The following is a 24,962-nucleotide window of genomic DNA, read 5'->3' on the forward strand; positions in this document are numbered from 1 at the left end:
GTCCCGGCCCAGCCCAGGCTGTACTTCTTCACGTGTTATAGTGTGATGTCCTCTAACTGGTAGGCTGCCTGCACCCCTCCCCCTCTTCTGATCTGCACACAAAGTCCTCCCTGCGGGTCCCCTCTCTTCTTGGTATGCACCTCCGCTTGAGAGATCATATGCATGAGCGTGGCTTCAGCAGAGCAGAAGAACACAGCAGAAATGCTGAGCCAGCCCTGCTTCTCCCCCGTGCTCCTGGGTGGCATTTGCGATGGCCACTCAGACGTTTCTTTGTGGTGTTCCACTGCATCTCAAGCTTAAAGGAGACAATTCCACATTTAAATTTACCACGCCTCCTGGAAAGCCAACTTCCTTTATTATAATGATCTTCCTACTATGACTTCTCATAAGTTATCTACGTAACTGTCCTCACCTCATTTGTGGCCAATGAGGCCACAAAATTCTCATGTTCCTCATTAATTTAAAAAATATTGTTTTTAATTTAAAAAAATTTATGTCTATATATTTTTGAGAGAGAGAGAGAGAGAGAGAAAGAGCAGAGCATGAGCGCTAGAATGGCATAGAGTGGGAGACACAGAATCCGAAGCAGGCTCCAGGCTCCAAGCTGTCAGCACAGAGCCCGACGCGGGGCTCGAACCCACAAACCATGAAATCATGACCTAAGCCGAAGTCAGATGCTTCACTGACAGAGCCACTCAGGTGTCCCTCCCACCAAAAAATATATTTTTAAATGATACTTAACTGATACTTGCTTAACTGATACTTGCTTTGCTCCTATCAGCCATTTAAAAAACTTGTCGAAAACTCAATTTGAGTCAGTCACTTCTGAACTCTACCACACAATGGCTTTCTCCTTCTTGAATTCATATATTTTTCGTAGTCAGTAAAACCTGTAAAACCTGTAATACCTATTGCTTTTAGTTTGTCCTAGATCAAAATTTAGACTGTAGGTTACTGAAAAACACAAACCATGTCTTCATTTTAAAACTCCTCCACAATAGGGGTGCCTGAGTGGTTCAGTTAAGCGTCTGACTGTTTCTTTCAGCTCAGGTCATGATCTCACAGTTGGTGAGTTCGAGCCCCATGCCGGGTTTCATGCTGACAGTGCAGAGCCTGCTTGGGATGCTCTCTCTCTCTCTCTCTCTCTCTCTCTCTGCCCCTCACCTGCTCATGCTCATGTGTGCGTTCTCTCTCTCTCTCTCTCAAAAATAAACTTAAAAATAAATAAATAAACTCCTCCACATAGTGATATGGTATAGATACAATTACTTATATTTTTACTGCTATAAAAATTAAAACTAGGTTTAGTTTTGAATGAATTCCAAAGAATAGTCAATAGGCTAAAAGAGAGAAAAATGGGATCAAAAATTCTGTAGCTCTGATTTATTTTCTCAACTTTTCATATTGTCTATCTCTTTATGACTCAAGAAATCTAATTCTGTTAAAGAAGAAGAAACGTTCAGAAGATCTGGGGAAAGAGATGATTTAGGTCTGACCTGAAGGCATGTGAGTACAGTTTAGAGAAGAAGAAAAAGGCTTTCATACCTGGAGATCATGGAGCTTTGCCTCTAGAACCTTGCTATCGCCAGTTCTATCCGATGATTTTTTCGTCGCTGCCTTTATTCCAGAAAACCACTCTTGGAATTCCTGCATAGACTCTTTTGAAAGTAATGAAAATGAGAAATACATCCAAAACACTGAATGAGCTTCGTGGATTACCATAATGAATTAATGCTGGCCTTCAGCTCATTGCATCTTGCCTTACAGAATATTCCAGAAAGAAAATAATAATCATGTAGAATATACGATAGCATGTTCCATAACTATGACTGTTCATGGCAGAATCGAGAAATTGCCTCAGAGAAAAGACAGAAAAGAAATTTGTATTCCTAAGATATCCGATTTCCCATTGTGTCTTTCTTTTGGTAAAGGAAGATAAATAATTGTCTGAATACGTAAGAGAGCAAAGGGACAAAGGCTCTAGGGGTGTTGAAGCCATTTTTATGGCAAAGGAAGGAACCGTGTCCTCTCTCCACCCAGCTGAGTTAGAGCCATTTCACATCTTCATAAGTGCAAATTGCACTTTCCCAGCTGGGTGGGAAGTCGAGTCAGGGACCTCTGACCGGCAATTTCCCGAATTACATGGCCACCACTGTTTCATGGCCCAATATCCAAGTTTACTGTGTTACTTCATCATAGCAGTGGAAGTAATTTTCCACCCAAATGAGCTATATGTAGAAAATCCAGATGAATTTCAGAATCCTGAAAATGGTGGATCCCTACTTTCTTGAGGAGAAAGAGGAAGAATTATGGCTACAGCCCAAGCACAACACTTTCAGTGCTCAAATCTGGACATACAAATGAATTTAAAATGATATTCTGCTGGAAAGCTTTTTCCAACTATTGCTGGCAGTTTCTAGGCAGCATTTGGTTTGGATTCTTTCTTATAAACAAACTACTCATGCAAAGGCTTGTCAGAGCTCACCATTGAAGTGCTTCTCCAGAAAATCCTGAAGGCTGGCCTGTGTTTTGGAGCACAACTGGCTCACAGCTTCGTGGTTCTTTATCAGCCCAGTCATAGCACTGCCCAAGCTCTCCAGCTCAATGGAATGGTACTTGCGGCACAAGCTATTGAGATTTTCTTGGGTGGAGCTGATGTTGCTTTGCTGACTTTGAAGTTCCTTTTGTATTTCCTACAGGATAAACAAATGCCATGAAGGATATTCATCACATTCAAGGGAAATATTCCATCTATCCCACTACGGTACTTTTTTTGGGAAACTGATGCTGTTGAAATACACTCAGTAACGTACGCATTTTTGTGGGATTTTTTTTTTCAGTATTTGTAATAGATCTGTGTTGACTCTTTCAGAATTTTGCCCAGTTCTCTTTGGGAACAAGTACAAACAGCGGTTGAGAGGTAGTAGCATTTGGATTATGGTCTAGGATTCCAAGCAAATTGAATTAGGTTCTTAGGGATTCCAGCCCATGATCTTGGGTTTAGTCAGTTGGTTAGAAACTATTAATGGAGTCACCCCCTAAGTTCACATTCTTCGGGGGACTACTAGGGCTTTGTTTTAGGCTCACAGGCCACACGAAAAGTACCAGTAGTTAATTTTAAAATACATCTCTTTAGTCTTAAGTACAGTAAGAAAATACATTAAAGAGAACAGATCACATATGTGAAACAGTCAACTCAACTCACAAGCTTTACAGACAGTTGATCAGTAATATTATCTCTATGGACAGATGACATGGGAGTAGAATGTTCTCTCGACTGTTGGTTTTTTGTTTTTGCTGTTTTTTTTTTTTTTTAATATATCCTTCTCTAGATAAAAGCAGTCATACTGACCAACAAAAATAATTAAGTAATGAAAACCTACTCTGCATTCAAATTTGAAAAATTCATGGAAATTTGAACAGGTCTTCTACAGGTGCTACTCTTTTACTAAAGAAACACATTGGCAAGCATAGCTTATGAGCAGGCCCTACAGTAAGTAAAGCATGCTTTCTGCTTTTAGATTATTTATCTTCAATTTCCTACTACCTGCATTCATTTCTCTACCTGTTAACTTACTTTGCTGTATCCAGTGAGTTAGTCGGCCTGCTGTTAATATAGGTAATTGAGAGCAGAGTCTTTATTTTTATTCCAGTCACCACAAAATAGGAGAACCAATATGACCATTGGAAGTATAAATGCTTCATGATAGGTTATTACCTACCTTTACTTTTTTCAGTCCTTCCCATGTCTCCGTCTGAGCACAGTTCATCAACGCTTCTTCTACTCTTGTGAGCCAGCTTGTTATATCATTGATAAATTTCTCCACCTGTGTACTCTGAGTGGTGAACTCTTTCAAGGTTCCTTTTGCTTCTTCGGTAATTTCTTTGGCATGCTCCAGTTTCTGCCGTAAGTCTGCTTCTATAAACTAAACAGAAAGTAGGATTTCATTAAAATCTGTGGCGACCAGGACACTCATTCGGTAGCAATTCTGTTCGTGTGCAGCTTAACTGTCAAAAACACATCAACCTAACCATGGAGGCTAATTCAACTTTTCTAAGAAGGAAAACCAGTGGGTGCAAGGGGTCAAACATGTTAAGTGATGGGAAAATGGAAACAGTACAGATTTACGGTTGACAGTGGATGTTAAAGGGGCAGTTTTGACAGAGGGCCCAAGGAAAACGGAAGGTCACGTTTCAAAAGCAGAGCTAAACCTACACAGGGTTACCAAGTTTGTGACTAAAACCCGGTTCTGAATTCTTCTCCAGGAACACTCACACGTGTATGTCCTGATGTAACCACGACTCTGAACAAACACCACTTCAGAATTTTATCATAAAGCAATTTTGGTTTTGTCTCCCACTTGAAAGCATTCAGTGAAGCTAGTTCTCTTCTCCTGAAGGACTTATTTCAGGAGGGCCCCTGACTCCTCTGGTCCTACATACAGATCATAAAAGGACTTCTAATCATGATAAATTGCAAAATGCTTTCAATTCCACAATGAAAACATCTAGGCCCATTTCATAATCCAAATTGAACTTGAAGTTAGAGCTTTTATCTTATCCCTACCCTAGATCTGCTACAAATAGGAAGCCCATCTGAAGAAAGGTGTCTTCTTCTATTTCCCCATTTTCTATAGCTTCTGACCCTGCAGGTGCAGGCAAGCAGGAGGTGGGGGAAGGGCTCTGAAAGTTTTGACAACTATTGTGAGCTGGCATCTGTGCTCCTAGGCCAGGTGACATTTAGCATTCTCTCCTGCCACAGGCCTTCCTCTGTGGGGTTTTCTGAGACTCCCCTCAGTGCTGGGACCTCCCACTGACATTGCCTCGATACAAGCAATGCACTCTTCTCTGGCTCTTTCTCCTTCCACAGCCTGCGGGCATCTCTTTACCTTGCTGCTGAGGCCTGTTCCTCCCTAGAAAGCCTTCCCAGATAACCTGAGATACGCAAGCACTGATGCTTTGTCCTTTCCTTTCCTCTGATAACTCACTTCTAGGCCAGAGGTCACACTCTGGCATTCACACAACAGATGATTCTGAGATGCAGGCCACTCAAAATAATCACTTCTCCTTGGGCAAACACATCAGCAGTTGGCTAGCCTCTCTCTCACCCTTAAGGTCTCTCGGAGGAATGAGATAGTAGACCCGACATCCACCAACTGCAGGGGCACATGTCATGCTCTCTAGATGACACCACTGAAACTCTTCCCTTTATTTTAAGGTAAGGAACAGGTGTCCCGATCCCTCTTCCTTGAGATGGGGGGGTGATGGTGAGAAAGCAGAGGACAACGGTAGCTCTCTCCCAAGGCCCTGCCTCCATCTTAACTCTGCAAAAGTCCACCTGAGGCCCATTTATATCCTTGACACAGGCAACATGCATAAGCACTCCTTTTCACTTTTCTATTAGCACCCTTTCCCTCTTGTTGCCTCAGGTGACACTTCTAACATTCTGGTACATGTAGATCATCCACCCGTGATGCTAAGTGATGGACACGCAGTCTCAGGTCAGAGCGTAAGTACAGTCAAGCATAACAGACGGGTTAGCAAGAGGCAGTAAGCAAAGGACAAAGGCACAACAGGAAGGAGGAAAATGTAGAGGAAATCCCTGAGGGCAGAAACAAATGCATAGGTTAAAGTAAGGCAGTGGAACACTTAGCCTGGAGCCTGTGGTGCTGGCTGCCAAGAGAGACACCCCCCCCCCCCCATGCTACTTGTTCTTACAGCTCCCTCACTGAAGTAGCTCAGACTTCCTGGTCAACCCCGGCCTGCCTCGTGCTCCCTGTGGATCTGTGCCGAACGCGGAGCCCTGAGATGAGGTTTGCGATGGCAATGTCTCCTAACCCAACGACTGGGTAACTGAATCAGAAGAATATCCACATTCATAAATGTGGTTTCTGCTCCTGTCCAGACGTAAAATGGTCCATGAGGCAAGCTGGATGATACTACTCCTAAAATTTAGTAAGGAAAAGGGTGCTAATCACTTCCAACACAAATATAATATGTGTATCAGAAATGTGTTATTAATACTAGCACAAGGAATTCTAAAGATGTTAATGTTTTAACCCCCATATATGGTAAGAGCCGTGTGTTTTCTTGGAATTATGATGATAATAATGAGAATATATATATTGTATATATATGACATATAAAATTTATTGTTACTGTATTACATATCGATTATATTAGAGATTATATTTGAGGTTGAGTCTAGTATACGGTAGTTATTACAAACCTGACTGAATACTTACCTGAAGGTCTGGTGGTGTTTCTGGATTTTTAGTTAATTCTTTAAGATCATTAACTTTGCAATGAAGTTCTTCCAATCTCAACGCTTTGTTTTTAACTTCAGACTGCCAAAATAAAAGACAAAGACGAAAAGCATAACTCGTCCAAACATTGACATATTACATTCAGCATTTAATAATTTCAAGAGTTAACTCTGACATGATGTCCTAACTTCAAGCCAGGGTTAAAAAAAAAAAAATCTCTGTTTCATTTTCTGAGTCTATCATTATTTACGAATGTGGAAAAAATGCCATCATTAACTTTCACTTCCAGTGTGAGGGAATATGCAGAACTTTCTCCCCGTCCCCTTTTATTGGAAAAAAAAAAAGCTCCTGGAAAAAATTAAACACTAACTAAAAAGTCTTGAGTCACTGGGGATTTTCAATAACTGTCATTTATTCATTAGCATTAATATCACTGGCTACCACGGCAGAGAAATTCCTTTGAGGAAGGATCTCAAAGCACATACACATTGGGAGTGCCTAATTAACTGTGAACTATATGTAATACATAAGAAACATTCAAATAAAATTTTAAAGTGTTTTTAAATAAAAGCCTTTTTTTATATTTTGCCTTTTTATTTTTAATTTATTTGCACCCACACTAACACACACAAAAAAAGAAAAAAAAATGGGTCAAGAATCATCACTGAACAAATTAGATGCTTGTAAACGTAACTATTTATTTGGAGCCACAAAGGAACTTTTGATAAAGGACCCCTCTCAACTTAAATATGATGTTTTGGTGTTCGGTGGACACTAACAAACTTTCAGTCCAGAAAGTAATTACCCAGAAAGCAATCTGCTTACCCAGTAAGACATGATGAACTAATTGTCAGGCCCACCGGCTTCCTCCAGGAGCAGGCTGAACAATTAAAAGATCACACCTAGTCACTTACTCACTTTCTCTCCTGAATTGCAGCAGCAACTCACTATGAGGCACTGGGCTGAGCCCACTTGACTGATTTTATTCGTTGCCATACCACACAGCCAATAACATAAAAACCCACTTCTGTGAGTGACTGAAGCCGGACACGCTGAACGTGGGGCTGATGTCCGCTGGCTTCCTGCATCCCGGAGGTCAGTAGTAGGACGTACTGTGTGCCAGTTACATAATTGGCTCTCCAAAAGAAGAAGACCCCGACTTGCAAAATTCACCCCCATTTTGAGCTACAACACGATGTCACCGCACGTGGGGTTGGAAGCATTGCCCCACAGTACACCATCCTACCACATGTCCCCCAAGCAGGTATAACAGGGATCCATATATATATATTTATATATTATAATATATAATATATAATTATAAAAATATAATATAATATAATATAATATATAATAATATATAATATATAATTATAAAAATATAATATAATATAATAAATATAATATATACATTATAATAAAATATAATATATAATATATAATTATAAAAATATAATTATAATATATAAAATATATAAAATATATAATATATAAAACAGGGATCCATATATATATGTATTTATATATTATAATATATAAAAATAAATATATATATAAATAAATAAATGTATATATATTTGTATTTATATATATAATATAAATATATTATATATATAAATATATAAATATATAATTATATATTTATAAATTTATATAATAAATTTAATATATATTCTATTAACTATAAATTTATCTACAATTTAATTTTCAGTGATGGTTATGTTTAACCCTGGCCTGCGAAGTTCTTTAAATTTTCATAATTTTTTTAAGAGCTGGTACAAGCCCTCTTCAGGCATACACTACTGTTTGAGCCGTAATGTTCATTTAACGTCAAAGATAACATCTTAAGAGACTGTAGTATCCCTCTCCTGACTGCCCTTGAAGTTGGGCTAATTTCCTCTACTTCTGTTTGCCCTTAGAAATAGGTGTTTGATTTAAAACTCTCCAGAAAGCTCTTTGCGTCAAGGCTAGATAGCCTAGATATACAGTTGATTCACCTACGTTTTTTCAGACTGCAGTCATTCATCATCTATCTGTCATGTTCCATCTGTGTGCCAGGCACAGTACCAACACCCAGGCATGCAATGGTGAATACCAGTCTGCCCTCATGGGGAGGAGTTGGCTATAGGCTTTATGAAACAAGTTATCTTTTGTCACTATTTCCTCTGACTTTGCTTCATTGTTCATCTCTACCTAATTACTACTGCACATTTCACATACATACTGTTATGTAAATAATGTAAATGCCATGAGGATAGGGGCTTTGTCTGTTTTACTGTTTATTCTCAGTGCCTAAAAGAGTGCCTGACATGCTTGTTAAGAATCTGGGGACACCTGGGTGGCTCCGTCAGTTGAGCATCAGACTTCGGCTCAGGTCATGATCTTGCAATTTGTGAGTTCGAGCCCCGCGTTGGGCTGTGTGCTGGCAGCTCGGAGCCTGGAGCCTGCTTTGGATTCTGTAACTCCCTCTCTCTCTCTCTGCCCCTCCCCTGCTTGTAGTCTGTCTCTCTCTCTCAAAAATAAACATTAAGAAAAAAAAAAAAGAATTTGATGAGTGAATAAGTAAATGAATGCAAGAATGGAAATAAAAAGTTTAAAATAAATTGGTGACTAGAGCTTTTTAAAAGGCCACTTTCTGGGGAAGCCTGTCACACTCCCATCTCCAGTTTTCTTCTGTTTCTAGAGGGGAAGTAGAAGAACCCAGCATCTACGCTAAGTGTTCAGCACATGGTAAGTACTCAGTAAACATCTTGTTTGAATGAAAAAAAAATCTAAATACGACTAAATTACAAACGCCTTCAATTTGGTTTTCCAGTAGGAAGGTGCCATAGTCTGAAATGAATGGAAAAATGGGAAAAAACATAGATTTTATGGGCTTTTACTTTTCTACCAATATTTTAAGTTTAGAGGCCCAACTAAGAAGTAATAAAAAAAAGAAAAAAAAGTCTTATCCGTTGCCTATTCAAGTCTCTAGTAAATAGCAAAAGATAGTTACGACTTTTGTAACATTCATATGCGTCTCTGAAAGAAAGAACGAACTTTTAAAAAAGGACACATTTTTCTTGTATTCTGGTCAATGAGCTCACAGGCTCACGTATGTAGATGTGGTCAATTTACCTCAAATTCTTTAAGGAATTCTTCTGCTCTGACGCTATTATTCAGGTTACTGATGCTTTCGGCCAACTGTGGAACAGAATTGTTTGACCATCCGTCGATCTCGTCTTTACTTGAAAGTACATCACCCCAAATGGTCAGGCTTGCCCTCAGCCTATCCATGTTTTCCTCAATTTTCTCTGATACCTGGGATAGAAAACAGAAGCCATGTCACTATTAGTCTGAGGCTTTAAGATGCTCCTTGCCTCACCAAATTGCTAAATAATGTCAATGCTTCCTCAATCAAAAACTATATTCTCAATGAAAAACAAAGTTTTACAAAAATTATTATAAGGGAATTCGTGCACTTGACTCAAATAAATGCTAACTATTACATAAATTGTTTCTGTCATTGGGAGAGTTGACTGAATTTCTGAGACATTTGATTTTCATTTGTAAGTTGGGAAACTAAGAACAGGATTATTGGAGTCAATTATAATATAACATTCTCTAGGATAAGGGTCCATCTAGGGCAGTATTATACTTATTTTTGAAAGGAACACAATAAGCACTTTTATTTGTAATGCTGAAGTATAAAAGTGGACATAAATTAGACATGAACATATTTATAGAATAAATAAATATGTAGGACAACAACCAAATTTGTACAACCAACTTTGTCTAAAGTAAAGCACTATTGCTTAATACTCTTCCTGCAGTAAGAATGTTTTTTAACATTTTTTTAATGTCTATTTATTTTTGAAAGAGAGAGCCTCCAGGCTCTAAGTTGTCAGCACAGAGCCCGACACGGGGCTCAAACTCACAAACCGTGAGATCACGACCTGAGATGAAGTCTGACACTTAACTGACTGAGCCACCCAGGTGCCCTAGGCATGTTTGTTTTTTTTTAAGTTTATTCATTTTGAGAGAGAGAGAGAGAGAGAGAGCAGGGGAGGGGCAGAGAGAGAGAAAATCACAAGCAGGTTCTGCACTGCCAGTACAGAGCCCAATGTGGGGCTCGAACTCAGGATCTGTGAGATCATGACCTGAGCCGAAATCCAGTCAGATGCTTAACTGACTGAGCCACCCAGGCACACCAAGGATGTTTTGTTTTGTTTTGTTTTTATTTTATTTTTTTAAATTTTTTTAACGTTTATTTATTTTTGAGACAGAGAGACAGAGCATGAACAGGGGAGGGGCAGAGAGAGAGGGAGACACAGAATCTGAAACGGGCTCCAGGCTCTGAGCTGTCAGCACAGAGCCTGATGCGGGGCCCGAACTCACGAACCGTGAGATCATGACCTGAGCCAAAGTCGGATGCTTAACCGACTGAGCCACCCAGGCGTCCCTGTTTTGTTTTTTTTAAAGTGGAGGCAAGTAAGGTTTGCTGCAGTTCTCTAATTATTTGATTATAGTACACAATTATCAATATCTAACTTTAGTAATATAGTTTAAGTAATTTAATCAATAGTAATGCACTGTAGGTTAACAGAAAGGCAACAGAATCACAGGATTTTTGAGCTGGAAGTTAACGTAAAACATGTATGGATTGAGATGTAGAGTTCCAGAGAGATCAAGTTGTTCACTGGTCACACAACTAGTAAATGACAGAGCAAGAACAAATACCCAAGGATGTAAACTACAAGTCTGATTTATACAATGCAAATATAGTCTTAGTACTCTAAGTGATTATACATTATAGTTTAATATTCTGTAGGACATTTATAAATTATTCTTCAATTTTTATCCATAATCTCAGAGTTTTGAGGGGAAAAAAACCATTTAGAGTTATAAATTTGTTGTGATTGAAGCTACCAAGTTAAATTCTAGAAAACTGCCACTGAATATTAACAAAATAAATCAAATAACCTTTTTTTTACTAATTCTAAACTTTATGTGAATATTGTTTTTCTTAAAAATGTCATTTTGTCTGTAGCATTAAAAGCTAAAGATGAGGGGCGCCTGGGTGGCGCAGTCGGTTAAGCGTCCGACTTCAGCCAGGTCACGATCTCGCGGTCCGTGAGTTCCAGCCCCGCGTCGGGCTCTGGGCTGATGGCTCGGAGCCTGGAGCCTGTTTCCGATTCTGTGTCTCCCTCTCTCTCTGCCCCTCCCCCGTTCATGCTCTGTCTCTCTCTGTCCCAAAAATAAATTAAAAACGTTGAAAAAAAAATTAAAAAAAAAAAAAAAGCTAAAGATGAGATTCACATCCCCGAATAATCCTTTACCCCCTAATATGATAGACAAATATGAATATTTAAACTGTTCATACAATCCAGGTGATTATCTTACATCCAGCCATCTGTCCACAGTGCTCTCCATGTCTGTTTTCACGAGGTTGAAATCACCACTGTGAATTTTTTTCAGCTCAGATAATAACTGTTTTCCTTTACTTGTAAAGTTATCCAATTCTTTCTGTTTATTACACATTTCATTCTTGACACTTTCATGCTGTGGACATAAATGTTTCTTTAATTAATAAAATAATCAGCGATAAGTCAGGTGTTCAAAACCATTTGCCTCTGAGAAATTTATTTCATGGTTTGACCTTATGCGGAAACCAGTGATATGAATGAACTATATATCTTTTTGAATGGCTAGAATACTAGGATATCAGTATTCCTAAAACAAAACAAAACAAGTTGAGTTTGTCAGCATGAATGTTCTACCTCTATATGTACTGACAAGAGTTTTGTAGAGAATTCATTATAAGTGAAAATAAGACCTACTGCATTTTTAAAAAACTTATATAGATATCTTTTTTTTTTAAGTTTATTTACTTGGAGAGAGAGAGAGTGGAGGAGGGGCAGAGTCTGAGATGGGGAGAGAGACAGAGAGAGAGAGAGAGAGAGAGAGAGTGTGTCCCAAGCAGGCTCTGCACTGCCAGCAGAGTCAATGCAGGGCTCGAACTCACAAACCCCAAGAACATGACCTGAGCTAAGATCAAGAGCCGGACACTTAACCGACTGAGCCACCCAAGCACCCCTAAGATAAATAGATTTTGAATTATTACCTTGGATAAAGCCCATTTAAGATCCTCCTGATCTTTTATAGTAGTTCTGGTTGCAAGCACATTGTTGGCATTTTCTAGGACTTTAGAAACAACTGACTTCAGGTTCTGATAGTCTCTCATTAAGTCAATAAGTCCACAGCATTGACCCTGGCTATAATAATTAAAGAAAAGATATCACTTATTATGATGTATGAAAGGGAAAGATTCTCTATGATTGGATTTGATTATGTAACCACACAAATGTATTCATAGATGGCTGCTGGAATCAAGAGGAAACCATATTTCTACCCATTGAGGTCAAAAGAGTGCTGATCAAGCCAACTCAACTCTAATGGCCAAATTGTTTCAGTGAATGAAGAATGCACACAGTCATTAAAACAAATATGTGACCTCAATGACAAGAAAAAATATGTTCTTGACAACTAAAACTTATGTAGATACCAACAATCTTTGTTTTTTTTTTTTAATTTTTTTTGTTGTTTAATTGCATCATAGCGGTATGTATTAAGAGGAAGCAAACAAAACAAAACAAAACAAAACCCCCACACCAAAAAACAAAATAACACTGCTTAATAAGTAAAATACACATGAGGATGTTGTTTTCCATTTCAATGACATAAATTTTCATTGAATGTGAATCCTCTTAAAATTGTGAAAATAAGAAGATAGTTTTTGTTTATAAGTATAAAATGTCTCTGAGCAGGCAATTCTACATGTAGGAATTTTTCCAAAGAAAAAGATGTACACTACGATTGAGGTAAAATTATATTCTTTACATCATTATTTATAATAGGAGAAAAAAATAGAAATAACCCAAATGTTAAAAATAGGCTATTAATTTTTTTAAGCTTATTTATTTTTTTTTCAATGTTTTTTTTTAATTTATTTTTGGGACAGAGAGAGACAGAGCATGAACGGGGGAGGGGCAGAGAGAGAGGGAGACACAGAATCAGAAACAGGCTCCAGGCTCCGAGCCATCAGCCCAGAGCCTGACGCGGGGCTCGAACTCACGGACCGCGAGATCGTGACCTGGCCGAAGTCGGACGCTTAACCGACTGCGCCACCCAGGCACCCCTAAGCTTATTTATTTTTGACACACAGAGAGAGAGAGAGAGCATGAGCTAGAGAGGGGCAGAGAGAGAGGGAGACACAGAATCCGAAGCAGGCTCCAGGCTCTGAGCCATCAGCACAGAGCCTGATGCAGGGCTCTAACTCACAAATTGTGAGATCATGACCTGGGCCAAAGTTGGATGCCTAACCGACTGAGCCACCCAGGCACCCCCAAAATAGGCTATTAATTGAATAAACTCTAATATATTCTTATAAGTGAATACTGTGCAATCTCTAACAAATCACAGTTTAAGAGAATATTCAATAATATGGAATAAAATTTTACAACACAGTTAACTTTCTAAAAGCTTACGTTAATAATCTATAATATACAACAAAAAAACTTATGTACATAAAAAAAATTGAACATGAATGCTTATAGATGCTTTTTGATAGTCATTAAACTGGAAAGAGTCCAAATATCCATCAACTGGTGAATGAATAAGCTGTGGTACACCTATTAAATCGAATATTATTCAGCTAAAAAAAGAATAGATGTTATTAATACAAATAACAATGTACATTATGCTAAGCAAAAGAAGGTATTTACCCAAGTGCAGTAAAAACTTAGGCACATGCACCCAATTGACTATGAATGTTTACAGATGCTTTATTTACAATCATCCAAACTGGAAAGAATCCATTTGTATGTGATTCTGAGAAAAATAATACTACAGAGACATAAAACTGATCAACAGCTGCCAGGGACTAGACATGGGGGATGGGTTGATCACAATGAGACACAGGAGTATTTTTTTCAGGTGGTGGAATGATTACACAAGAGTTGATCGTAGTAATACTTACACAGTATGTGTGTAATCATAAACTGAATGTGTGTTAAACTCATACAAGGGCATACACTTAACAGGATGAAATTTATTAAACGTATATCATACTTTAATTATAAACAAGGAAAACAAAACAAAAAAAGAAAATCAGAGGTTAAGACTCTCACAGTAGCCCTTTGTAATTGTTGACAACTCCTGCTTTTAAGCGCTACATTTCACCTACCATTGTTATTTCAAGACATCTTCCTCAATAAAGTTTTGTAGGACTAAATTTTTAACGTATGAGAGACACAGAATACCTAAGGTGGCAAAAGATACTCAACTTGATCACACCAACGCAAATCAACAGACAACAGCCCAATGCCACAAAATATAAAGTTAAAAACAACAACTGAGAGGATTTTTACTTACTTTTCATGAATTAGTTTTTTGGTATCATCCCAGGTGACCTCTAAGCGGTTTATCTCCCTGTCGACCTCAGATGCAAAGGCCACATCTTTCTGAGCAATTTGTTTAGCTTTGTCTTTCAACCAACATAGTTCATGCTCATGAGAATTCAATTCATCCTCTAACTGATTAAAGACTCTCAGCCTGTGAATCAAAATGTTATTATATTATTAACTTATTAAAGGTAAGAATATTTCTTCTCCATAAAGCACACCTATAGCTATCTGGAAAAACTTTTTTTTTTAAATTTTTTAATGTTTATTTTTGAGAGAGAGAGAGAGACACTGCGTGCGTGTGCACGCAAGTCGGGGAGGGGCAAAGAGAGGGAGACACAGAAATCCGAAGCAGGCTCCAGGCTCTGAGCTGTCAGCACAGAGCCCGACGCGGGGCTCAAGCCCACAAGGCATGAGATCATGACCTGAGCTGAAGTTGGACGCTTAACAGACTGAGCCTCCAAGGAGCCCCAGATATCCAGAAAAACTTTTAACACAGCAATTAAATTAAGGTACCTCAACTGAGAATGATGCCTTTTAAACTTAAATTTGCAGAATTCATACTTTACCTTAGGAAACATTTAAAGTCATTTTCGCTATTCATCATCAACTTTCTATTAAGTCTGTATTCTCTTTCTATTTTGCTTTCACAGTATAAGACTTGAAAGACTAGGGCTGGACTTGTAGGTAAAGTAGGTGAGTCCTTACCATAAGGTCTTTGGTAAAAAGTCCTTCTGTGCCCTGAGGTCCAATTCATGTAAAATAATAATATTTAAGAAAACAGTTGTTTCATTTCAAATAAAAATAGCTTTATTTTTTGTCCCTAATATATTACTCTTTGAGCACTTGTAAAATGTGGCCACGTAGAGGCAGCCATGGACTCATAGATTCTTGCATTTTGGTGCAGCGCTGCAAAGTTGATAAAGTGAGTGCACGTGCACCATTCCATTTAATTCCCCAAATGAAGTGGTTAAGAGCAGGCATTATCATTATCTGCACCTTACAAGAAGACAGGGGATTTGCCCAAGGTTGCACAGTGAAGCGGAAGTATGGTTGGAGCTTAATAAACCCGTCAATTCAGTGCAACATTTTCTATAATATCTGTGTGATTTTGGTGAGTTCAGTGTTAGCGGTATTGACATGGCTCTTGAGCCCAATCCTGGCCTTCTTCTCCAACAATTTTAGGATCGCCTGTCTGTGTAACCTAATTAGGCCAGGGAGAGCCATTCTGCCCTGCAGCACCAACCCGATTGCTGACTCCCTGGGTGAGCTCTTTGTTCTTTTGCTGTACTTGGCTCCTCATGTTGTCTTTCCTCTGGAGGCTATTATTCCATCTCAAATTGTATTCCTTTTTGTAAGTTTGTTGTTACACTAGTCAGCTTATTGCTCACAAGGCGTGTTAGCCTCAAGAGCATTATTATCTAACTGTAAGCTTTTGCTAAATGCTTGATTCCAGTTAAAAGGAAGCACATCACAATGGTCTTGGCGAGATCGACACAATCCTTATCGATTATGGACACCTTGGTATGAACACATTTCAGATGTTTCTCTGCCCCCTGAAAAAAGTGGAAGAGAAATGACCCTGAGAACATAAGTGGGGAAAAAGGTCTATTAAGAAGGAAAAATAAGGGGCACGTGGGTGGCTCAGTCGGTTAAGCGGCTGACTTTGGCTCAGGTCATGATCTCACAGTTCGTGGGTTTGAGCCCCACGTCGGGCTCTGTGCTGACAGCTCAGGGCCGGGATCCTGCTTTGGATTCTGTGTCTCCCTCTCTCTCTGCCCCTTCCCCACTCATGCTCTGTCTCTGTCTCTCTCAAAAATGAATAAATGTTAAAAAAAAAAAAAAAAAAAAAAAAACTTTTAAGAAGGAACAATAACATGAGGGCACCTGGGTGGCTCAGTCGGTTAAGCCTCTGACTCCTGATTTCGGCTCAGGTCATGATCTCACAGTTTATGAGATCAAGCCCCACGTCAGGCTCTGTACTAACAGCGAGAAGCCAGCTTGGGATTCTCTCTCTCCCTCTCTCTCTCTGCCCCTCCCCTGCTCATGCTGTCTTGCTCTCTCTCTCTCTGAAAGTAAATGAGTAAACATTAAAAAAAGAAGAAGAAGAGATAAGATTGAGATGAAGGTTATAGTATTAGAGGAAAAAATGACTTTCAAAATTACGGTAGAAAAATACCCCTGATCCCTTCGGTTCTCTATTAAACTCACCTGACAAAACCCCACCTTAGCTTAAGCCCACTTCTCTGCCTTCTCCATACCTCTGAGCAAACAGTCAAAAGTAGTTGGTGAAAACTGCTCTGCCAAGCTGACTGGTTTCACTTTAAGTGAAGGAATGCAAATCTCCAACCTTACCAAGCTTCCAGAGACATCATTTCCATGTCCTACTGAAGAACCGCTTTATACCATTTTCTTTCCGCCAATATCCTGCCCCTCACTCTCAGCTAATGAGCTTGCTCCAGTCTTTTTGAGGGGCTGACTGCCACCAGGAAGAATTCCCTCAGATTTTTACCACCAGGACTACAGAGCGACTCGAATCCTCTGCCTTCATTTGTACTACAGCAGACGAGGCCTTTCTCCTCACAGCTAAACGTTGTTTAAAAATAGATAACATGGGGCGCCTGGGTGGCTCAGTCGGTTAAGTGTCTGGCCTCGACCCAAGTTATGATCTCACGGTTTGTGAGTTCAAGCCCTGCTTTGGGCTCTGCTCTCAGCACAGTCTGCTTTGCATCCTCTACCCCCTGCTGTCTCTCTGCTCCCTCCCTGCTCTCTCAAAAATAATAAATAAAAAAAAATTTTGTGAATAAAAAAATAAAAATAGATAACATAATCTGTATAGTCTGTTATAAATAAGATCTTAGAGTGGCTTACACAGACACAGCCCTTAGGAAAATCCTTAAGGGAACCAAAGAAATTTTAGTACTTCTTTTTTTTTAATTCTTTTTAAATGTTTATTTATTTTTGAGAGAGAGGGAGACAGAGTGCCAGTGGGGAGAGGGGCAGGCAGAGAGAGAGGGAGGCACAAAATCCAAAACAGGCTCCAGGCTCTGAGCTGTCAGCATAGAGCACAAGCCCTGAACCGAACTCGGATGCCTAACCGACTGCACCACCCAGGCGCCCCTAAATTTTAGTACTTCTTAAGTACAAATTAGTCATTAATTTTACCCTCAGAATATTAAAAGAAGTTGCTAAATACGATCCTGTTAAAGTGTTGCACGAGAGTTAATTCTAGAGCAAAGAAAGAATAGACCGCACAGCTGGCCCCGGCGGTTTCTTCCTACCTCTGCTGAAGAGCTTGACGCGTAGGCTCTTTCAGCCTCTCTTTGTCCGTCCTTTCTTCGATGTCCTCGATGCTTTTCAGCAACTCCTCTTTCTGGTCTTGGAATGCTTTTTTCAACACTGCCAGGGCATCTGCTTCACTCTGCTTAGTTCCCAGAAGGTTCTGGATCCTCTCTAACTCAAAACAGAGGTGATCAGCTGTGCTTCTGCAGGAAGTCCTTTGCTCGGAACTTCCACTTTTAAGATGGTATTGGGCTTTGGCGAGAATGCCGTCAAGACTGACGGCCGTAGATTCTAATGTTTTGGCATCTTGAATCGCACGATTTAGGTCCTTTTTTAATAAATCAGTCTGTTTCTTATTCATACTGTCGGTGGTTTCCACCGTGTGCCTCAGCCGGTGGAGAACCCCTGACAGAGAGGCGTGGCACTGTAGGAATTCAGCCAACTGGGACAGGGCAAGCTGCCGCCTTCCCACCACCTGGCTGGCCTCCTCAAACAGCTGGAAGCAGTCCTCAGCCTTGCCCTGCAGGAGGTGGAGGTCCTCAGCTCGACCCAGAGCCCCCAGCTTCGCCAGGTGATCCCGCAGACTCTGCAAGTCTCCCATTTTGCTCTCTGCTTCCGCTTCGTGGTCCTGGAAGGGAAGAGAGGGGTATTGGTGGCTCAGATACCCTGTGGCTAATGACACGGACATATTCAGGATTTGTGGTGTCAACATACATTTTTTTTTTTTAACGTTTTATTTTATTTTTGAGACAGAGAGAGACAGAGCATGAATGGGGGAGGGTCAGAGAGAGGGAGACACAGAATTGAAACAGGCTCCGGGCTCTGAGCTGTCAGCACAGGGGCCCGATGCGGGGCTCGAACTCACGGACCGCGAGATCGTGACCTGAGCCGAAGTCGGCGCTCAACCGACTGAGCCACCCAGGCGCCCCTCAACATACATTTTAAATGGGGGCGCCTGGGTGGCTCAGGCGTTTAGCATCCCACTCTTGATTTCGGCTCAGGTCACAATCTCACAGTTTGTGAGTTCGAGCCCGGCCTCAGGCTCTGTGCTTATCAGCACGGAGCCCGCTGGGGATTCTCTCTCTCCCTCTCTCTGCTCCTACCCTGCGTGTGCTGTCTCTCTCTCAAAAATAAATATATAAACTTAAAAAAAAACAATTAACAAAGATACATTTTAAATGCAACGGATGGTGTAGGATTTAAAGGCCATCTATAGCGAATCTTTCAGAGACGTTGTTAAAATTTCCCATTTTCTCGTTTATATGTTTCACGTGAAACACAACTCTGATTTGAAACTAATTTGTTCCGTGGAAAAGACTGTCATCATGCACAGAAATAGTAAAAGGAAATTTTATATAAATACATACATATATATGCATAATTTGGAAGATTTAAAATATATATGTATGTACATAGTTCTAGTATATATAATATGTAAATACTATATTATAGTATATATAATACTATTTTATATTCATAGTCAAAAAACAAATCACCGGCCCATAATGGAGTCACTTATGGTAGGTCATGTCACCAAACTGGCTCTTCATACTTAACCCAACTGCAGTTTCAGACTCCTCCAGAAATATAGTGTTAACTTGTCAGTCAGGAGTTTTCTGGCCATGAAGTAATCTGTCACAAGGGGCCTCTCCTCCCCCCTCCCACACCCAAGGAAGATGAGGTCATCTACAAGATAAGACCCCAGCTCAACCCCTAAGGGAAAGTGACCTTGCCTGAAAGGATCTTTTCTTTTCTTTTGCTAAGAACTTCCTTGTCCCACTCTCCTTCCTGGGGAAACCTTCCATTTTGTACAACCCCTCTGAGCTCCTTCCTATTTGCTGGATGGGATACTGCCTGATTCACAAATTATTTAATAAAGCCAGTTAGATCTTCAGATTTACTCAGTTAATTTTTTGTTTTTTAACAATTCTCTCCCTCTCTCTCTCATATATATATATATACATATATATATATGTATATATATATATATATATATATAAAATAACAATACTATATATATGCTATATATAAAATATATTGTAGTCTGAAAATTTTAACACACACACACACACACACACACACACACACACACACACTAAAGCTAATTCTAACAGAGTTGTAGGAAAGAATAATAGGAATAGATTAGCCTCTCGTTAGAGGCACTGGGTGAAGCAGATGAAAATATAAGGTTTTAGCTCCCTCCTTTACAGAAATGAATATGAACTCCATGAGACTATTGTATAGGAAATCTGACTTGCTCACAATAAATCATGTTTGAAATCTCTTAGAGCATTGCTGACAATCTCAGCATGGCTCCCATTAAAGAGAAATTACTATCTTAATTTTGACCACAATGGCCTTAATATTCTCCTCAGCTTGACTATTACACTTTAGAAAGCTTCTTTGAGCCTTGACTTAGGAGAATTTACAAATTCATTCTCTGCCCTTTTGAGATACAAATCTTTTTAAAAGTTTCTGTACAGTTACAACCCAAGAACGTTTCTCAGGAACATGGGAGACGTCCTTTCCAAACCAACACACTGAGTTAACAAATGCTTGATGGTTTTACCCTAAGGAAACTCTGGTTGATGTGACTGATTTATGAGCTTGTTTTGTTGTAGAAGCTGAGTGACCACAGATGAGCAAAGACTAGAGCAAGCTGGGAAGAATCCTTGCAGTTGTGCAGAAGGGACCAAAAGTGATATAGAGTAACCTCTATGATGATATATACCCCTCGATCTCCCCCAGCTGGTCATGCTCATACCGCCATCTAATGAACATGTGTCCCATGAAAGACACAATTCCTGAATGCACAGCTCAGAAAGGAGAATACCTCCCTTTTCCCCTATATCCATCTTAACTCCTTATCCTTAAATGCACCCAACCCCAACCCTCTGGGGAGACAAATCTGAGCCAGCCTCTTATCTCTGTGCTTGGCAATAAATCTTTCCCTCTGCAAAAGCCCAGTGCTATGGTATTTGGTTTTCTGTTGCATGATGGCAAATGAACTCTTTTCAGTTTGGTAACACTTTTGAAATATAATCATGAAGGAAGATAGTGCCCCCATCTCCCTGTTGCTTTCTAGGGTAGGAGCCCAACTTCAGTGGGCACTTGCTCTAAGTGATAAAACTACTTGAGGTCATAACGATATGACCAAGTACTATTCCTCTGGGGAAATCCAATTAGCAGAGCTGGCACAAAGTGAGCACTCAATAAATATTAAATGTTTTATCATTAAATATTGTTATAAGTTTATTATGTAGCTTATCTCCAACTACCCCAATACTTGATCAATATCTGATTTTTTAAATATTTTTTTATGCCAGGATAGATATTACACATAATTTATAAATAAGGAAAATAAATCGTGAATTTTAAATAACTTTCAACCTAAAGAGTAATTCAGAAAAACTGTATCATTAAAGCATTGGAATTCACTATTAGTATGATAGGGAAAGAAGTCGGACGTTCAACCAACTGAGCCACTCAGGTGCCCCTAGTCTCGGCCGTTCACTTTTGAATGCCCCTTGTCTGCAAAGAGAGCTTTCATACTATTCTTGCTTTCTGATCTTAAACTCTAATAAGCTTGTGCCTGCTGCTCATTTTATTCTGTGTCTACCTCTTCATTCTTCAAAGCAGCGAGACAAGGAACCCTGGGTCTTAAGGTAAAAAATCCTGCAACATTTGTTTTCAACATTGGAATAAAACAAACCAAGAAGTTTAAAAAGGAACATTCTTGTCCCTTTACCCTAGAAATCATTTTTTGAAGTAACAGTGTCTTAACGTGATTGCCTATTTTATCTGAGGTGGTTTTATCTGCTTAATTGATCTGCATAACACATTGCCTGGACCCATATGCTCAATTATTAAAACATTTGCATATGAATGCAAGGTTAACTTGCTGTCAAATGGTTGGATATTTAAAAAAAAATTGCTTTTCTTTATAATTCAAGGACTCTCTTTTATGAATAAATTCTTTGATCTTAAAAGAATGCACTTTACCTTGTGCCTAGCAAATGCTGCCTGATGGTCTGTTATGCTTATCTCCGAAGTAGTTTGTAATTCACTGAGAAATAGCTTAATCCAGACAGAAAAGGAAAGCAGCAGTTCATCAAATTGCTGGTGTTCAGAGACCACAGACTGAAGAAAATTAATCCTATGTAGAGAAAGGTGTTAAAAGTTAAAACGTCCCGCAGATGAACAGAAAAAGACAATGACACATTTTTGCAGTAAGTTTAAACAAGGGCAAAAGTGATGTGGTCATACATACAATGACAAATCAAGACCCTACAATTCACTCTGTAGGTAACAGCCAGGAATGGTTTTAATGTAATCAGAACATTATCTGCCAAGCTTAAACATGGAGGCAATTTCCTATAGCACCTAGGAAGGTGAACTCCAAAACCAAAATTGTGGTCTATGAGGGACCCACATAGTCAACTTCTCTGACCTCATCTGATACAGCCCTGCACCACACTGCGACTGCCTCAGTGGAGGAATACCATGTGAGGCAAAATTCTAATTACCATTTTTTTTCCTGTACACAAACAGCTTGGGCAAAAACAATACAAACATGAGCAATCCTTTCTGTTTCGATATATTGCAACCAGTTTGATCATTTGCCCTAAATGTAAGACTGAAATTTTGGACTGAGACTCATCAGAAATGCTGATTTTTGAGCACTTTGAGGTTCTTTTCTTTCTTTTTTAAAAATTTTAATTCCAGGGGCACCTTGGTGGCTCAGTCCCTTAAGCATCTGACTCTTAATTTGGACTCAGTCACAATCTCACGGTTTGTGAGTTTGAGCCCCACATCGGGCTCTGTGCTAATCCCTTTGGATCGTTTGTCTCCCTCTCTCTCTGCCCCTCCCTCATTAGCACTCTCACACTCTCTCTCAAAAATAAATAATAAAACATTTAAATAAATAAATAAATAAATAAACTAAAATTTTAATTCCACTATAGTTAACATACAGGGTTATATTAGTTTCAGGTGTACAATATAGTGAGTCAACAACTCTATACATTATCCAATGCTCATCACAATAAGTGTTCTTAATCCCCTTCACTTATTTCACCCATTCCCCCACGCACCTCCCCTCTGGTAACCATCAGTTTGTTCTCTATAATTAAGAATCTGTTTCTTAACTTTGTCTCTTTTTTTTTCTTTGCTCATTTGTTTTGTTTCTTAAATGCCACATATAAGTGAAGTCATATGGTATTTGTCTTTCTCTGACTGACTTATTTTGCTTAGCATATACTGTCTAGATCCATCCATGTTGTTGCAAATGGTAAGATTTCATTCTTTTTCGTGGCTGAGTAATATTCCATTGTATACATACCACGTCTTCTTTGTCTATTCATCTATCAGTGGACACTTGGGCTGCTTCCATAATTTGGCTGTTGTAAATAATGCTGCTGTAAAAACATAGGGATGCATATATCTTTTCAAATGTGTTTTTGTATTCTTTGGGTAAATACTCAATAGTGGAATTACTAGATCACATGGTAATTCTATTTTTAATTTTTTCGAGGAACCTCCATGCTGTTTTCCACAGTGACTGCACCAGTTTGCATTTCCACAACAGTGCATGAGGGTTTCTTTTTCTCCACATCCTCGTCAACACTTGTGTTTTGGATTTTAGTCATTCTGACAGATGTCATGTGATAGTCTCATTGTGGTTTTGATTTGCATTTCTCTGATGATAAGTGATGTTAGCATCTTTTCGTGTATCTGTTGGCCACCTCCACGTCTTTGGAGAAACGTCTGTTCATGTCATCTGCCCATTTTTAATTGGATTATTTGTTTTTTGGATGTTGAGTTGTATCGGTTCTTATTAAGTTCTTTACATATTGATATATTTTGTTTGTAAGTTCTTTATATATTTTGTATACTAACCCTTTATTGGGTATGTCATTTGCAAATATCTTCTCCCATTCAGTAGGTTGTCTTTTAGTTTTGTTGATTATTTCCTTTGTTGGAGCACTTTTATTTTTTAAATGATAAAGTAATTTTTCCCCCATCTATACTTATCTGAATAGCTTGGTTAAGTAAAAGCAAACAAAACTCTGTTTTCTTACCTTATATGCTAACCATTTTAAAAAAAAGAATGATATAATTTATTTTTTTTTTTTTAGAAAACCCAACCTTTTGCTAATTATCTGTGGCAAATCTCTCCATCTCTCATCCAACTGCTCCAAATGTAGTTTCATCATTTTCACATCATCTTTGGAGGCCACTGAAAATAGTGATTCCTTCAATTGCAAAAGGTTGCTATAGACTGAGGCCTGGGATACAAGTTCGTTTTGCAGTGCCTGAAAGAAACAGAAAACATTGTAGATCTCATCCCAGCATGATCAACGAAGAAGGACCATGTGACACAGGTGGTTGTTGTCCAAAGGCTTTGCAAAACAGAAGTCATTGGGACCAGGCCTAAAGAGAGTTTTTATTACCCGATTGAGAATGAATTTGCTTAACCTTTAATGAAACATTTAAAATGCTACTAAGACCTGAATTCGTTTTCCGAAGTCTGAGTTCTATTGAGTTAGGCAACTTTCTTTCTGCAGAATTGCTTTCAAGATGAAGAAACGGAGGAGGTCAAGCGAATCAAAGAAAAGCTATTGCTAAAGAGAAACAATGCATTTCTAACAATAATAGAGATGGAATTCTGGGTACCAGGAACATGGTCTCCCTCTTCCTTTAGAGACTATATTTCCCAAACTGGGAAACTTTAAGGCTCTTCATTTTGTTTTCATGCCACAGAATGACTTATTTTTAATCAGGCGACGAATCTCTGAGGTGCTGTGAGGGGTGCATAAAAATTGTGGTTCCCATCTAATACGAGATGGAAGATAAACACTCGTAACATGGCGTTGAGTGGGATTATAATGTAGCGTGGCACATAGCAGATGCCTGTCACCATGCTTTCTCCCCTCCTGAATGAGGCCAATGTGTGTGATACGAGGAAACGTGC

At 39.1% G+C, this 24,962-nt stretch overlaps 1 protein-coding gene across 1 annotated transcript in view; it reads right to left on the reverse strand.

The window, feature by feature from the left end:
- SYNE1 (spectrin repeat containing nuclear envelope protein 1) overlaps positions 1–24,962 on the reverse strand; it is a 471,896-nt gene that overhangs the window by 245,159 nt on the left and 201,775 nt on the right. Inside the window, exons 38-48 of the mRNA XM_042940094.1 lie at positions 24,137–24,303; positions 21,992–22,145; positions 17,989–18,617; positions 14,679–14,858; positions 12,370–12,520; positions 11,649–11,807; positions 9,384–9,566; positions 6,246–6,347; positions 3,723–3,926; positions 2,486–2,693; positions 1,546–1,658 (exon numbers count right to left, since the gene is read on the reverse strand). Of these exons, the coding sequence (XP_042796028.1) occupies positions 1,546–1,658; positions 2,486–2,693; positions 3,723–3,926; positions 6,246–6,347; positions 9,384–9,566; positions 11,649–11,807; positions 12,370–12,520; positions 14,679–14,858; positions 17,989–18,617; positions 21,992–22,145; positions 24,137–24,303 (2,250 nt within the window). The remainder of the gene's footprint in view (positions 1–1,545; positions 1,659–2,485; positions 2,694–3,722; positions 3,927–6,245; positions 6,348–9,383; positions 9,567–11,648; positions 11,808–12,369; positions 12,521–14,678; positions 14,859–17,988; positions 18,618–21,991; positions 22,146–24,136; positions 24,304–24,962) is intronic.

This window comes from Panthera leo, chromosome B2, assembly GCF_018350215.1.
Source record: "Panthera leo isolate Ple1 chromosome B2, P.leo_Ple1_pat1.1, whole genome shotgun sequence".
Classification (NCBI taxonomy): domain Eukaryota; kingdom Metazoa; phylum Chordata; class Mammalia; order Carnivora; family Felidae; genus Panthera; species Panthera leo.